Here is a 17,379-nt window from a genome sequence, read left to right as displayed (position 1 = left end):
CTGGGTCATACAGAAGGGCTGTAATAGCCTGATAGAACATTTTGGTGTGGCTTTCCAATGCTTAGCATTGCACATCAATAACTATGTCTCAGGTACTGGGAGCTTTGTGTGGGCTTTCAAGATCTAAATGTTTTGAACTGAGGTCTCATGCCAAATGGTGAGAATATGCTTAGGTGTGTTTGTGGTCACTGGTCAGGGGAATGGTTTGTGACAGGGGCAAAACTAGGCTTTATTTCACCCGGGTCAAAGACCCAGTTTGGCACCCCTCCATGTACATTGGCGTACATACACACACAGGCTGGGAGCCTTCACCCGGGCTTCACCCAGGGTAAAAGAATTGGCTATTGTCACATATGTATGCAGCAACAGCCGCAGGGATGCTATTTGCCCAGAGATGGAAAGAAGATGAAGTCCCTACCAGAGAGGAATGGCAAATCAAGCTATTGGACCATGCTGAAATGGCAAAACTGACTGGAAGACCTAAACTTCAATAAAGAATGGGGAAAATTTATAATTTATCGAGGACATCACTGTAAACAGATGAAAACACTAGCAGGATCTTACTAACACAAATATTATGGATAAGATGGAAAGATACAAAATATGGATTGTGAAAAAATACGCAGTTAAGAAGGTGTACAATAGGACCCATGGAAGGGAAGGTGGGAAGTCCAGAGATTTGGAGGAAACTCTAAATATGGATATGTAATTTGGATTGTTATAAATTAATATCTGTAAAACCAAATATATATATATATATATATTATACAAAAGAACTGGTAGCCCCTCCCCAAGCTACCACACTGTTTGTGAGCTGTACCCAGTTTCTTCCAGACTCGTGAAAGTCGGTTGCTCTTGGTCAGCTGGAATTAACATGTAATGTTTTAAAATACAGAAGTTGGCTTTCGATGAAAAGCAGTCATGTTTAAGGGGAGTAATCAATTCAGGACAGGTCAAGACAGTACAAATAGGAACTGAAAATAAAGGGCAAACAATCCCATGTGCATTGTGGGTTTTTGAGAGGATACTGAGCTTTTTCACAAAGTAATAGGAGACACTGGCAGAGACTGGAGGCTGCCACATTAAACGGCATCTGCCCTCAATATTGAGAAAAATATATGGTGTATATTGTACAGTGCAAAATTGCAGTTCAGGAAAAGATTTGTGCAAGATAACTTTAAGAGAGAACCTAAGACAACTCTTTAACAAGCAATGTCTCTCTGTTGCAGTGTCCAGTTTATGATTTGGACCATAATGTGGAATTTAATGGCGTTTACCAATCCATGACCAAACAGGCAGCCATCACCGTGCAGGTGAGTTGCTTATTCTATCCATTAAGCCATTTCCCTGTTTTCCCCTTTTCACTTTATTATTCTAGCCACAGGCAGCTCTAGGTTCAAAAAATGTTGAGCTTAAGACAGGGATGTACAATAGATGGAGAAAGGTTCTGTGACCCTCTCCAAGTTTCTACAGAACTACAGAGATCCTTCATTTGTTGAAAGACTGTCTTAAAGATTTTTGCTTCTTGTCTTATGCAGAAAAAGGACTTCCCAAGCATGCAGTTCTTTGTTGTATTTGTCATAAAGCCTGAGGACTATGCCTGCGGGGGATCGATACCTTCCTCCATTCGAGGTAAGAGGACTGGAACCAATATGGTTGGGGAAAGCAGCCTATTCATAAGGCAGCATCTTGGACACACTTAGACTGCAATGCAATGTCCGCATGAAATTTCATCAGTTGTCTAAATGTTGTTGGATCCTAGAGAAGCCCAGCAAGCAGCTGTGAAAAGAAGGAAGGAGCTTCCCAGGTTGGGCATCAACTTACGAACCCTATAAATAATATCTGACAAGAGTTCTTATCAAGAGATGATATCATCTGCACCACACAACTTTCAATGTGATCCTGCCTTTGATATGTATCAAAGTTCAAAGGAATATTGCCCAGTTGCCTCTTCAGTGTGTTTTGTCAGTTTTGTTCCCTAAGCCGTAGTGGATTATGGGAACAATAGCTGCACACAGTTGCATGCATAGATAGATAGATCGATAGACAGAAAAATTAAAGGGTGGAAAGTCAAGGGTTTAATGTGCATTTTCAGACCTCCCAAAATGACAAATTTCACAGCAAAACTCAAATCTAACAAAAAAAAAATTCAGCATAGCACCAATCAGTAGTAGTTGCTTGAATTTTGCATATGAAAAAAGTTGAGAGTACTTTTAGTAATTGGGGGGGGAATTAGTTAAAATTTTCCAAAAAGTCTTAAGTGCACATTGAATAAATTCGTTTTTTGAAATCACACGGGTTCTTGTAATTGATCTAGCATTTGTTGATTTCATTCATTCATTCATTTCCTGCTTTTCTTGAAAAATTATGAAAGCAGTTTCATTCAAAAATACCAGAGTACTGTACAACAATTCCTGTGCTGCATCTTGGAGAGGTCCCCAAGTGAGTGAGGGGTTATACAGCACCCCAACGTGTTCTGCCCAGAATAGCCTAAACTGCTGCTGCATTACCAAGGCCACAAGAAATTCCCACCCTGCAATCTTCTTCCTCTAGGAAAGGCTAACTACACTTGGAACCTGCAGCGGATGAAGAGTCTTGAAGTGACAGTTGTGCCCTCCATTAAAGGTATCTGGCTATAATGTTAACTTCTTCTTAGGATGAGCCTCAGAAAGAGAAGTAAACAATGTCCCTGTAGAAAGGAGGAGTCTAGAAAGTGCTAATTCATCCCATGCCTTTTTAAAATGTGGGGTTTGGGGGGGTATTGGGTTGGTGTTTTTATTTCGATTACATATTTTGTGGTTTTATATTTTGATTTTGTTCTGTGAACACCCTGAGACCTGCAGGTATAGGGCGGTGTATAAATTCAAAATAATAATAATAATAATAATAATAATAATAATAATAGGATCTTTTAAAAATTAGTACAAAATGGCTGGTTTTCACAGAACTGTTCCACTTTCAAGGAGATCTCAATGAAATCTTGGGGGACTTCAGTGAAATCTCGCAAGATCTCACCAGAAGTCGCCGCCACCGCCCAGGTCGGAGTGGTGGGGAGGCAGCAAGGGGGCAGGGCAACAGCTAGGGGCAACATTTTCCCAGTTCACCTAAAAATAGAACGTGGCACCCCTGGTCTGCTGCAACAAGGCTTTGGAGAGAGTGAAAACATTTGTGCTACCGTTTTAGGAGCAAGAGCAGCCTAACGGCAGAGGGATGGACTTATGGGTTCATCCTCTTCATATGCTGATGGCAGATCCTTTTTCCGTCCCCTAGGTTCTGTTTATGTGAACGCCATCCTTTTCAGCTTTCTGAGTTTCTTCTCATTCTATCTGGGTGCACTGGTGGTTGCATTTGTGCACTACGTCAGGTGGGTGAAGCATTCAGCGGTGGCTGCGTGGAGGGCAAGCCAGCTGCCTCATTTTCCATTTACTGACATGCCTGACCCTGCAGGAAGTCAGGAGAAGAGTGGCCAAAGAAGTTGCCCTCCCTTTAAAGACTGGTATAAATTAGCTTGGCACTCTTTGTACTCTCTTTCCTTTTTGCCACTTCCTCTTTGACTGCAACGTCATCTTCTTTGCATGTGACCTTCCACCTATGGAGCTTCTTGATTTCTCCCATAATTCCTCCCTGCACAAAAGAGAAAGCACCCCCCACCAAAAAAAAAATTCTCTCCACACTTTTGCCCATGCTTCATTCCTCTTCCTGGAAAAAGGATTTGTTTTGCACCCAAATGTGTTCTTTTGGCTCATATCCTTTCCATTTTACCATGGTTTCTAGATGAAATGATTGCCCCTGGTTTGTGGTGTAGGAAGAAAATTCTGTGCATGAAGGAAGATGGGCCTTTACAAATACATATTCCAGCGTCCTGCTTCTGCTTCTCCAGTGCCTCCTACATGAGAGCATTTTCTTTTGGTTAACCCATGTGATGTTTAAAAAACCAGGAAATAATCCACCAGGACTTTGGTTCACATGGTATCTAGAATCAAATTTCTCTGCTTTGTAAAGCATATGTGGACGATGGCACTGGACATCTCACAGATGAGGGGAATAGCTTCGTAGCTTGATGGATAATTAGCTATGTTTGTGCTTGATTTCAGGAACCATAGGAAGCCTTCAATTGCCGGACACAGTCCTGATGATGGTAACCTTCTAGTATACTGTTCTTATATCACAGACCTGGAAGGCACTTCATGGGTTACTGGATCCAACCTCCTGCCCACTGCAGGAGTCCTATCTAACACACACACACACACATATATAGTGAGGAAATAAAAAAGAATAGCCATGGACAACACTGCAGGGGTGTTGTAAACCATTCAGAGACTGACCTGTGAACTGAAGGCCCATCACACGCTCACCCTTCCAACATACAATTTAAACTGCATTTGCATGAGCAAAGTTCTTTGTAAAAATGGTTTACCCTAAATAAGAACTAATAAAGAGCAGGGACCTTTTAGTGTTACCTGTTGGTTTTTTGTCTTGTTTTTAGGAGTGCTGCTAATCTCTACCATATTAAAACCTTGGATTTCTTGATGGATTTATTTGTCCCTGGGGACATTTAAAAATAGTTTTTGTGTGTGTGTGTGAACCAAGAAGTTACCTTGTCCAGACAATGAAGTATTTCTCACTATAATTTTTGGAACTGTGTATGTATTCCTCCACCCTCTTTTTCCAGTATTCACCATTCCTTTTTGGCTACATAAGTTTCAGCGTTGTCAGTCTCAACTGAAGATGGGAAGTAAAGGGAATCCCAATACGTACTGACCTACAACAGAAATCAAAACAATGTATTCATAGCATTTCAGCATTTGAAATAACTCTCCCCGTCCCTGCCCAATGGCCATGCTTGCTGCAGTAAATGGTAGTTGGAGTCCATTAGCATCTGGAAGGCCAATAAGTCCTCTATTCCTTCTATAATGGTTCACTGCTCACTTTGCGAATGGCATGCATTACTAAACGCTATAGGCCACCTGTTCCCCTTTCCTGTGCAATCCAGCTGGGCTTTGTTGACCTTTTTCCTTTTGTAACCTCACCCTCTGATTGTTCCATTCTTTGGGTTCCTCCCATCGCTTACATTGAGGAAGATGGGCTGCAGAAACCAGTTTTGCTTCATCACACCTTGTTAAGCAAACACTGGTTGTACATTCTGCCAGTTTGCCAGAGGAGACTTATTTGAAACGAGCCTCCTGCAAATGTCTCCTGTTTGATGTCTCAACTGCTCTCGTAAAGCATTCTTACTCAGAACTGATAATTTATGCATTGACATACCAGGTATATCCACATGTACAACACTGAGGTGCGAGCGGGCAGTGCTTTTTCCTGGGGGGACGCAGACCCCTAAACATTTTGTGAATCTAAGTTTGGCCTCATTGAAGGGCAGTATTTCAACATGAGTAGGAAAGTGACAGTACCCCTAAACATTTTTTTAGGGGGAAAAAGCACTGTGAGTGGGGCAGTGCCGGCCCACCCATGAGGCAAGGGGAGGCGGCTATCACAAGCAGTGGGAGAATCCACAGGGGGAGCAAATCCCAATGTTGATATTTCTTCCCTACTTGTTCTTGATCTTCCCTCACCCCCCCCTTCTTCCCTAGCGGGGGGAGGGTACCGCCTCAGGTGCCAAAATGCATTGGGCAAGCCCTGTCTTGGGCACTGGTGTGGGCTGGGGATGAAAGTTGGGGGATGTGTTAGCATTCTCTGGTTCCCGTGGTGGCTCCCTGTGGCTTCAGACAGAAGCAAATGTGCTAACAAGCGCACTATTCTTCACCTCTTCCATGAGCAACCTCCGTTCCTCAAGCTCCTTCCCGTCAGTGCCAGAGGCCCATAGAATAGGAAGCCCCTGATCTCCATTCCAAGGAGGAGATTCCCTGCCAAGTCTGTGGGGACTTTTGACAAGTCTGATGAAGGCTATTCACATGTTTGTTCCCATTGCAGGGTCTGGGACAGTGGCCTCCTCTCATCCGATCACTGCCAGCACTCCGGAGGGAAGCAGCTATGGCGCTATTGGTAAAGAAACTCTGGAATTGCAAAGCCACAGCTCTGTGGCTTATAAAGCTGGTAGTAAAGTTACATTAGAACAGTTAGTTAAAGTATGTGATGGCAAGATGTGGAACCATGAGAGTACTTTTGGGGCTACCTTTGAAAGTGACTCAGAAACTACAATTAATCCAGAATGCGGCAGCTAGACTGGTGACTGGGAGTGGCTGCCGAGACCATATAACACTGGTCTTGAAAGACCTACACTGGCTCCCAGTACATTTCTGAGCACAATTCAAAGTCTTGGTGCTGACCTTTAAAGCCCTAAACGGCCTCAGTCCAGTATACCTGAAGGAGCGTCTCCACCCCCATCGTTCAGCCCAGACACTGAGGTCCAGCTCCGGGGGCCTTCTGGTGGTTCCCTCACTGCGAGAAGTGAGGTTACAGGGAACCAGGAAGAGGGCCTTCTAGGTAGTGGCACCCACCCTGTGGAACGCCCTCCCCTCAGGTGTCAAAGAGAAAAACAACTACCTGACATTTAGAAGACATCTGAAGGCAACCCTCTATAGGCGAAGCTTTTAATGATTGATGTTTTATCATGTTTTAATATTCTGTTGGGAGCCACCCAGAGTGGCTGGGGAAACCCAGCTAGATGGATGGGGTATAAATAATAACAAATAATTATTATTATGATTATTATTACTTGTTGAAATAGGATGTGAGGTGAGATGCAGACACCCAAGAAAACAGCTGGTACTGATAAGCAACGAAAGAGCAGAACACCTCATTCTGCAAATTATTATTATGAGTTAAATGCTTGCAATACAGTGCATCTATGTTGTGAAATATAAGAAAAGCAACATCAGTTATACAAGTTTGGACAACTTCCTCTGTAGCTTGATGTTTTTCCTCATCATGAGGAGGTCTTGCTCGTCCACTTAGTCTTGTTCCAATAATACATGCCATTGTTGTTGTTGTTGTTGTTGTTGTTGTTGTTGTTGTTGTTGTTATTAGGCAGTGCATTAAGCCAAGAGGTTGATACTCCTGAGAGAGGCATCCATCTCATACTTTAAATATTCCTGTTTTCTTCCCAGATGAGTCAAGCTCCAGTGGGGGCCAGCAGCTGTCTCTGGAGCGCAGGCCTCGCCGTGGCTCTGACACAGACAGCTCAGTGGAAGAGGAAAGCGACTTTGACACCATGCCTGAAATTGAAAGCGACAAGAACGTCATTCGCACAAAGGTATTTCATGCAGGATCATTTATGTAAGGAACTTCTCCTTCTAGGTGTCACACACAAAAACACACGCATCCCATCTGGCATTATAATTTATCTGGGAAGCAATAAAAACCCATAAGTTACCATTCATGAAATAAAAACGAGGAAGGTGAGGAAGGAAAGACAGGGACTCTAGCGAAAAATCAAGGGTTATTTGAGATGAAAAGGCTTCCACCTGCCGCTGGTAAGCAGGGGGCCACATGACCTCATCTGGAACAGGCAGTTCCATGGTTCCGATACCATAGTCAAGAAGGTTCACCTCCATCTCATAGCCACCCGCCACACTTCAAATGACAGGGGCTCTTGCAGTCCATGTTGCTGCATTTTACTGTAAAGCATTTAAAGAACCCAGCTGTTGTAAAAACAACAACCCAGCAAATAAAAGATATGAACCCTGTGTGGTTTTGACCACAGGTAGCCAATTCTGGCCACAGCTCTAGATGGAGGGTACCATTTATCTCTTTGACTGCGGGGTGAGAGGCAAGTGGCAAGCAGACCCCAGGCACACACTCACTTTGTGCAGGGCAGGCAGCTGGTGTCAGAAGCTGTGCAATATTCTCTTTCATGCTACTCTTGATCTGGTGAGTGCTGGTGCCATAACCAAAGCGAGAGCAGCAGTGCAGAAGACTCTGATGTGCACATGGCTGGGTCCTTATTTATGAAGGGACTTGTTGCTCTCAGCAGTTGTTGGACTCCTATTGTCCCTTATCATTGGCCATGCGGGTGGACGTTGGGAGTCCAACAACATCTGGAGAGCCAGGGGTTCCCCATTTCTGCCTTCACACCAGTGTGGTGTAGTGGTTAAGAGCGGTAGTCTCGTAATCTGGGGAACCGGGTTCGTGTCTCTGCTCCTCCACCTGCAGCTGCTGGGTGACCTTGGGCCAGTCACACTTCTCTGAAGTCTCTCAGCCCCACTCACCTCACAGAGTGTTTGTTGTGGGGGAGGAAGGGAAAGGAGAATGTGAGCCGCTTTGAGACTCCTTCGGGTAGTGATAAAGCGGGATATCAAATCCAAACTCTTCTCTTCTTCTTTCTTGCTCCCTGTGTGTCTGTGTTCCTGTTCTTTTTCATGGTCTCAATCCATGAATGCACATGCCTTTCTGAGCTTGTGCAGGACACGCACAGGTAAATTATGTGTGTGCTGTCCTTAAGGGAGGAGGTTTTTCTTCATGTGATTATCCTGAGAGTAGGGATGAGGAGGGTTCCAGTGCATTCTGCATTTTGGAGCAAACTCTCGCAGTTTACATGCATCCCTGGCCTATGCACAGATCAGAACATTGATCTGCCGATTAACCCATCAAATCAATTGATCAAACCACACACAGATCCGTGCAGTACTTTTGCCTTTTTAACATGTTTAACAATTTAAGGTGCTCAGAACAGCTCCATGGCCGCATGGTAAAATATCTCTTTGGAAAATGCTCCCAGGAAGTGACTGCACATCATGTTGTGGAATCCGTTCCAGAACAAAAGATGGCTGCCCCCACAATGTCACTATTTTTTTTCTTTTGTAAGAAATCGGCAATTTTTAAAGTGTTTCCCCGTAGAAACCCACCTACACAAAGACATGACCTGGAACCGGTTTTGCAGAAGCAAACAAACAAAAACTAAAGCAGCTGAAGGTGGCACTATGGTGATTCATCTATTCTTATCTGAGTTCCTTCTTAAAAGTTCTTGGCGGAGCTGTCCTGTCCTAGGTCTTTTGCTAGCTTGCATGCCTTTAAATAAACTGTCACAGAATATATATTTTTTAAGTTGTTCTCTCTCTCTTTTTAGAGACTGCTATATCTGTCAGATTTATCCAGGAAGGATCGGAGAATTGTCAGCAAAAAATATAACATTTATTTCTGGTACGTAGCTGATAGCCAAAGCTCAGCCTTCTATATCTTAATTTTAGGGCCATGCAGATGACCCAAGGTTTTCTTGGTATAATAAGAGCTGCCTGCCTAAATCCAGCATTAGTGACATCCTCCGTCAAGAAGATATTTTGGGCATGTGTAGAGAAGCTGAAGAGGGAGGTGGAATGGTGGTCATCTAGGAGTGGAAGGGAAAGTTCTACACCCTATAAAACCTGGCTGTTGCTCAACACAGAAATTGCTGTATGAGAAATTTCAAGACACTAAGATCCAGCTTCAAGTTTTAAATGAGCAGTCAAGAAGTAGGAAGTCTTGAAATTGGAGGATTGGTATGGCGGTGTGGAAATAATGGGATTTACAGTACAGGCAAATTGTAGAGTCCATTTGCCTTTCTTAGCTGATAAAATACATGCCGTTGGTTAAAACTCGGTGGAAATGTGTGTGCATCTTCTTATGCCCATTTATTCCCTTCTTACGGTCTCTTGATCCTGAAGGAACATCATCACAATAGCAGTCTTCTATGCCCTGCCTGTGATCCAGCTGGTGATCACATACCAGACGGTGAGTTTTCTGCCTTCACTCCACATCTTAGGACCAAAAACTCATCTTGGTGCTAACATCTTGATGACTTGATAAATTTACTAAGGTAAAAGATTTTGGGGGCTATAATCCTCTTCATCAGACTTATAATTTTTGGTAATCCATGAAAGGTTATGGGATAATACATTTCCTAGTCTCTGAAGTGCTCCTTGACTATTGTTTAATTTCTGCTGTAAGTCATGGCTAATTGGCTACCCCTTTGATAGAGAGGATACCAGAGAACCAATGACAGAGAGGATGACATTTAAATTAGGTCTCCAGATCCCCTGTTACCTCTTGTTTTTTAAAGGTATAGGGACCCTTGTTTAGACAACTCCACCTTTTCTCCAAATCTCAGGTCGGCTGAGGTTGGTCCTTAGTCCTCACAGCCAATCCCCTTACAGGCGCACCATCATTCTCAAACCATTAAGATGTTGAGGTCAGGAAGGCTACAGTGTCCACAGTGAAATGTAGCCAGGTTGAAGGAGGTTTGAAGGCCATGTCTTCAGTCCTGCTTTTCATTCTTAAGCTGTTTTGCCTCCCTTTCCATTTGCTCATCATCTTTGGGATGGTGCATTCAGAATGCAAGTGACGCCTTCTCTACTGCTCTTCCTAGGTGGTGAATGTGACTGGAAACCAGGACATCTGCTATTATAATTTCCTGTGCGCTCATCCACTGGGCGTCCTGAGGTGGGTGTGGGTGACTCACAGGGCCACTGCTTGGGTTTACGTTTTCTCTCTCCTTCCTTTACAATCAGGAAGTAGATAGTGATCTCTTCCTGTTTGTAAATGGACTATTCTGTACAGGAGAAGTTTCTACATTTTTGAACTTCTGGTTTGGCTGGTAACGTTTACAAAAATAATCTTTAATAAGATTTCCTTCTTTGCAGTGCTTTTAACAACATCCTCAGCAATGTGGGACACTTGCTGCTGGGCTTCCTCTTCCTCCTGATTGTGTTGCGCAGAGACATCCTCCACAGACGCTCCCTGGAAGCCAAAGACGCCTACACAATGGTACACATAATAATAATAATAATATATTATTTATACCCCGTCCATCTGGCTGGGTTTCCCCAGCCACTCTGTGTGGCTTCCAACAAAATATTAAAATACTGTAATGCATCAAACATTAAAAGCTTCCCTAAACAGGGCTGCCTTCAGATGTTGTCTAAAAGTCTGGTAGTTGTTGTTCTCTTTGACATCTGGTGGGAGGGCGTTGCCATGGGGTGACCAGGACTGGGCAATATCTGGTTTTCAACATTGCAGCATATCACCAGCTCAACATCATAGTATACTGATATACCACAATGTCTGAAATAAGGGTGGAACTATGTAGAGGCACTGGCTGTCTTCACAGTTTCTCCCACATTGTGATTTTTGCATAGCACACTCCAAACATCATGATTTGCAATATATTGCCTGGTCAAAAATTATGAAACCAATACAGTATACAGTATAAGGCCTTCAAAATGGTTTTGGATGATATACCTAGTGGTGACTCTAATCACATGGAGGGGTGATTATCTGACGTTTTCAGCCACACAGTAAGCCTAACATTGACATTCCAGGACTTCCTTGGTTTTCCAACTAGGTGTGAGAGTATAGCAATGTTGGGATTACCATATAGCTACTACCCTACGGAGGCTGCTACATGTCATACAATAAGTTTTCAAGCAGATATTATGTGTTTAGTGGCAATCTGCATCCACCATATGGCCTTAATTAGACAGTAACCTGCCACTGAATTGTACACTGCAATTATTTATCTTTGTCAATGTATCGGTCCCAACCCGCAGTGTGTAAATATTCATTAATCTGGCTGAACATTTTAAGCAGCAGCACAAATAAGGATGTATATGGCAGACTACATTTCTTCTCGTGAAGGTGTCTGGTGTAAAAGAGCAATATATTTTTCAAACAGAGTTGCTACCACAGTTGTCACATCCAGCCAAAACTGCAGTGCCTGTTAGTTAGACAGATGGATTTTTGTCTGCAGTGTTGAATGAAAGACACTTTCCAAGCTTATATGCACACTACCAATGTAAGATACTGTTCTTGGTCCCTCTATTTCAGGAATATGGGATTCCCAAGCACTTTGGCCTCTTCTATGCCATGGGCATAGCTTTGATGATGGAAGGTGTCCTCAGTGCTTGCTATCACGTCTGCCCCAACTACTCTAATTTCCAGTTTGGTAAGTGGGCGGCTTCTTCTGGCCAAGGAGCTAAGAGGTTTGTTTTTTTCTATGGATGTTTTGAACAGAGTCCCCAAGAACTGGTTTTGGATAGCTGAATCAGTGGCGGATCTTGGGGTCTCAAATTTCAGCGGCATCCCGTGCGACACCAAAATTTGGTGCTCCATAACATATCATAGTTGCAGTAGCCCCAGCCTTGCCCCCAAGGCAACCAAACTGGTTGCACTCCCCTGAATCTGCCTCTGGCTGGATGTTTTGGGTTTCAGTGTGCTCGAGGTCCTCTTTCAGTTAGGGAGAACATAGATCTGAACACTATAGTAGCTTGGGAGAGATGTTGCTTTGAGAACTTAAGAAGTAAGAAGTGGGGCAGGGGAATCGGTGGCCACATTCTTTAGATAATGTGTTGTTTGGGGCACTGGAACAAAGACTCTCCTTCAGTCACAATTTTCCGAATTTTTGCCACACCCATGGGAGCCCAGAACTCTTACCTTGAAGAAAAATAGGAACCCCACTGTGGTGGTCTTGTTGTTGTTGTTTAGTCGTTTAGTCGTGTCCGACTCTTCGTGACCCCCTGGACCAGAGCACACCAGGCCCTCCTGTCTTCCACTGCCTCCCTCATGCTGGTCACTTCAAGAACACTGTCCCACCATCTTGTCCTCTGTCGCCCCCTTCTCCTTGTGCCCTCCATCTTTCCCAACATCAGGGTCTTTTCCAGGGTGTCTTCTCTTCTCATGAGGTGGCCAAAGTCTTGGAGCCTCAGCTTCAGGATCTGTCCTTCCAGTGAGCACTCAGGGCTGATTTCCTTGAGAATGGAGAGGTTTGATCTTCTTGCAGTACGTTTGATCTCAAGAGTCTCCTCCAGCACCAGAATTCAAAAGCATCAATTCTTCGTTGGTGGTCTTAGTTCACAAAAACAAGAACCTTACGAGCCACAATGGGGTAGTGATAGCGCCCTCTGGTGCAAAGAGAGGATTTCTCCCTTAGAAAAAGATTTGCTAGTAATACCACTGTTGCCAATTTGTTAGATACCATTGATATATCATTTTCATATACTTTTCTCTTAGACCATAACATGCTGTAAATTTTATATCCATATTCCACAATCGTTTCCATACTTCCTTGTCTATATTATGATCAATATCTATTGTTCAGTGTATCATTGAGGATTTTACTTGCTCATCCTTTGTCTCCCATTTCAATAATACTTTATACATTCTAGACAGCACTTTTACATTACACTCCAACAGGTCTCTCTCCAGTTGTGATATTTGTTCCCCAAACCCTCGTATCCTATCTTTCTTAAATACTCCATTAAATGATGATATTGTATCTATGTTGTTAATTTTCCTGATAATTCCTTAAATTCTTTTAATACGTACTCTCCTCCCTCTTGTTTTAATAAATTTCTATAAGTAGTCCATCCTTCTATCATATTCTTTTTTTTTTACTGCTATAGCTTCCAACGGTGAGAGCCAAAGTGGTTTTTTTTACCTCTAATAAATTCTTTTATTTATCCCATACTCTATACAGATTCTTCCTAATTATATGATTTGTAAATCCCTTTATGAACTTTCACCTTTTCATACCATAAATAAGCGTGCGAACCAAAAATATTGTCATGATCTACTAAATCTAGAATATGTGACTTCTCTAATGTCATCCATTCCTTCAACCAACAAAGACAGGATGCCTCATAGTATAGTTTCATATCCGGCAGGGGGAAATCTCATATTTCTTTTGCATCTATCAATATTTTATACTCGTTTTTTCCCCTTGCCAAATATATATAGAAATATATTTTGGCCATGTATTGAAACTATCTGTTGCCTTTTCTCCTCCTTTGACAGACACCTCCTTCATGTACATGATCGCAGGGCTGTGCATGCTGAAGCTCTACCAGACCCGCCACCCTGACATCAACGCCAGCGCCTACTCTGCCTACGCATCCTTCGCAGTGGTCATTTGCCTTGCTGTGCTCGGAGTGGTACGCATGTATTCGACACCCTCTGCCCTTCAGAGAGAGGGACCAAATCAGCAAAACTTGGGGGAGAGCTCTGAGAATGGAGTCAAAGGCAAATAGGCTGTAGCATCTGCAACAAAATTGCCTGCGCAGCCTTACTCTCAACTTCTGCAGGATTCTCGTGGTTTTAGGCTCGGGTTCTGCAGCAGCCAAGTATTAGAAAAACAACCGCTACAGCTCCTTCCATACTATCCTAACTGTTAAGAGTTTCCAAGCGCCCAACTTATTTAAAGGACTGTGTTGTTGGACATGTAACACTGTTGGTCTAATGGAAGTATGTGAAATGTAACCGATATGCTTTTGTGAACCATTACGTGTAGTACTGTATATAAGGAAACCATTACGATTGTAACTAACGCCTTATCTCGGTGGGGAGGGGTGTTATGTACTGAAGTTCTCACCCTGGGCCAGCAGGGGGATACTGTAGATAGTTTTCACTCAGGTCCACATATGCAAATAAGGGATCGAAAGTGACGTTCAGTGATTTCGCTTGGTGTTTCAGCTCAGTGATTCAGCTCAGCTCAGCTCAGACAGTGGCCGCATCTGGCTGTGCTCTGATGTCTATCGATCCCACCTTCGTCGCCAGTGTTAAGTTGTGGGTGAACATATCAGACGACACAGCGGTTCTTCAAACAGCTCTTGCTTATTCACAGGCCAGAACAGAACTGAACTGAAGGGTTCAGCCAGCCTGCTTATATAGAGCTCCAGTACAACGTAACTGTAACAACTTTCTGTAACTATCCAATCACTGAACGTCACTTTCGATCCCTTATTTGCATATGTGGACCTGAGTAAAAACTATCTACAGTACCCCCCTACTGGCCCAGGGTGAGAACTTCAGTACATAACACTAACACTCACGGCCCTTTATACAAAAGAAGTGCTCTGATTAAAGCCCATTATTTTGCTCTAACTGCTTTGGGATCGGCGCAACCTTTGGGGCATGTCTCTCCCCAGTACTTCGGCTGCTTGTCACAGATGCCGGAAAAGTTGCAAGGTCTCCCGGGACATGGGATGGCTGTTTCTGTACTCTGGGTTATTTGAGTATCTACATCTTCAAACCATTCTAACGACCAGACATAGATAGGTTTGGAAAATGCCACCTGTCTTTAGAGCATCTACAACCTCTCATTGCAGAGAAGGAGACCTTTTTCATAACTGGACATAACGCACAATAATTCTTTTTTTGTTTGCTATCAGGTTTTTGGAAAAAATGCTTTGTGGTTTTGGATCCTCTTCTCAGTCATCCATGTTGTGGCCTCACTTGGACTCAGCACCCAGATCTACTACATGGGCCGTTTCAAGATAGGTAAGTTTGATGGCCGGTGATTGACACTTCAGGCCTCCTAAATATATTCACCTGGAGGTAAATCCATGGAACTGCTCAGCCTTTTACCTTTAGGATTGTAGCCCCAGAGATAGAAGAGATAGAATAGGAGTGGTGTTTATTCCCTTCATACTGTTTGTTTCTGGTCTATTAAATAAAGGGAGTTTCACCTTGACTCCCTATGAAATCTTGCTTTTTTTAAAAAAAAATTATACTTTTCAAGTTTATACATTTCACTAATTTTACAATCATTTTGACATTTCAAAACTTGACTTCCTTCCCCCTCTTTCTGCGGTTCCTTAAATTTGTTTTTAATATCTCCTGCATATCCAAATTAACTTAATTTTCTCATTTACTCATCTTCTTTAAATATATACTTTTATGAAACTGCAGGTTATTACAAGAATCCTGCCAATGTTCTTATCTGTTTACAATTTATCTGTAAATAGTCAATAAACCATTTCCATTCTTTTATAAAAAGTTTGTTATCTTGATTTCTATTCTTCCGGTAAGTTTCACCATTTCTGCATATTCCATAAGTTTTTGTATCCATTCTTCCTTTGTTGGGACTTCTGCTTCTTTCCATTTTGGGGTAAATAACATTCTTGCTGCTGTAGTAGCATACATGAATAAGTTTCTATACAGTTTAGGTAGCTCTGTCCCTATAATTCCCAAAAGGAAAGCTTCTGGTGTGGGTTTTTTTTTTTTTTTACAAAGGTTATTTTAAACATCCTTTTCATTTCATTATATATCATTTCCCAGTAAGCTTTAACTTTACTACAAGACCACCACATATGATAAAAAGAACCTTCTTTCTCTTTACATTTCTAACACTTATTTGATTTAGATTTATACATTTTTGCCAATTTACTCAGTGTTAGATACCACCGATATATCATTTTCATATACTTTTCTGTTGTAAATTTATATCCATATTCCACAATCGTTCCCATGCTTCCATGTCAATATTATGACCAATATCGATTGCTTTGCCTCTGTCTAATGTACTTAACTGCATGCTGGTGCTGGGCTGCTTGGGGGAATTATTCACCTTCCTGCCAGTGGCCCTTTACTCAAGGAGGAGGCTGGTTGGGGGATGTGTGTCTGTGTAAGTGCTTCTGCTTTAGTGGGCATTTTGGGGGGCTGGGGGGCTTTCCAACGGCAGCACATACATTTATCCTTCTTTGCTGTGCCGTTACGCTCCTCTCACTAGCATCTTTTCCCCTTTCTCTTCTGCTTCGCTTGGCTGCAGATGTCTCTGATCCAGGTAACTAGCACTTGATGTGAATTCTCTTTCCCTTTCGGCTGAGCATGCAGAAGCCTTGGCAGCCAGAATAGGAGGGATGTTCATTCTTCTAACACTTTAGGAGAAGGTCAATAGCTTGGGCTAGGGCTGGGCGATACCTGATTTTCAACATCGCGATATATCACCAGCTAAACATCACAATATATCACAATGTCTGAAATAAGGATGGAATTACGTACAATGGTACCTTGGTTCTCAAACTTAATCTGTTCCAGACTTTTGGTTTTGGAATGCTTTGGTTTTGGAACAGACTTCCGGAACGGATTAAGCGGCAGGGCAGTGTGGCACTTCCCATTTCAGCTCAAGTGGCAAAACAGGATGTGCCCCTCCACCCCCTGGCCATCAATAAATGATTCTGGATCAAGCAGGGTCCAAACTGCAGACCTGATTTATGTGATGGAATGCAACTCCATTCAGAACAGGTTGGAAACAATTTCTTGTACCACATTAGGCCAAATAGTAGTCAGCTCACAACACTATTACATTATTAGTAGAGTGGTACCTCTGGTTACGTACTTAATTCATTCCGGAGGTCCGTTCTTAACCTGAAACTGTTCTTAACCTGAGGTACCACTTTAGCTAATGGGGCCTCCTGCTGCCGCCGCGCTGCCAGAGCACGATTTCTGTTCTCATCCTGAAGCAAAGTTCTTAACCCGAGGTAATATTTCTGGGTTAGCGGAGTCTGTAACCTGAAGCGTATGTAACCTGAAGCGTATGTAACCTGAAGCGTATGTAACCTGAGGTACCACTGTACAGTGGTACCTTGATCCTTGAACGGCTTGGCTCCCAAACAAATCAGCTCCTGAACGCCACAAACCCAGAAGTGAGTGTTCCGGTTTGTGAACATTTTTCAG

General features: G+C 42.9%; 1 protein-coding gene across 3 annotated transcripts in view; it reads left to right on the top strand.

Annotated features, from left to right (window-relative positions):
• The window catches only part of SIDT1 (SID1 transmembrane family member 1), a gene marked incomplete at its 5' end in the record, with an annotated part of 44,245 nt that overhangs the window by 14,463 nt on the left and 12,403 nt on the right, over positions 1–17,379 (top strand). The window contains 15 exons of one of the 3 annotated variants that reach the window (XM_079960246.1): positions 1,230–1,313; positions 1,539–1,632; positions 2,554–2,625; positions 3,271–3,364; positions 4,095–4,138; positions 5,929–6,000; positions 7,065–7,210; positions 9,023–9,096; positions 9,597–9,663; positions 10,298–10,371; positions 10,572–10,695; positions 11,755–11,872; positions 13,720–13,856; positions 15,093–15,201; positions 16,472–16,486. In XM_079960246.1, the coding sequence (XP_079816372.1) occupies positions 1,230–1,313; positions 1,539–1,632; positions 2,554–2,625; positions 3,271–3,364; positions 4,095–4,138; positions 5,929–6,000; positions 7,065–7,210; positions 9,023–9,096; positions 9,597–9,663; positions 10,298–10,371; positions 10,572–10,695; positions 11,755–11,872; positions 13,720–13,856; positions 15,093–15,201; positions 16,472–16,486 (1,324 nt within the window). Of the gene's footprint in view, positions 1–1,229; positions 1,314–1,532; positions 1,633–2,553; positions 2,626–3,270; positions 3,365–4,094; positions 4,139–5,928; positions 6,001–7,064; positions 7,211–9,022; positions 9,097–9,596; positions 9,664–10,297; positions 10,372–10,571; positions 10,696–11,754; positions 11,873–13,719; positions 13,857–15,092; positions 15,202–16,471; positions 16,487–17,379 lie in introns of those variants that run through there. The other 2 variants (XM_079960247.1, XM_079960248.1) reach the window with 2 other exon arrangements.

This window comes from Podarcis cretensis, assembly GCF_951804945.1.
Source record: "Podarcis cretensis genome assembly, chromosome: 17".
NCBI lineage: Eukaryota > Metazoa > Chordata > Lepidosauria > Squamata > Lacertidae > Podarcis > Podarcis cretensis.
This window is presented reverse-complemented; position numbering and strand designations above follow the sequence as displayed.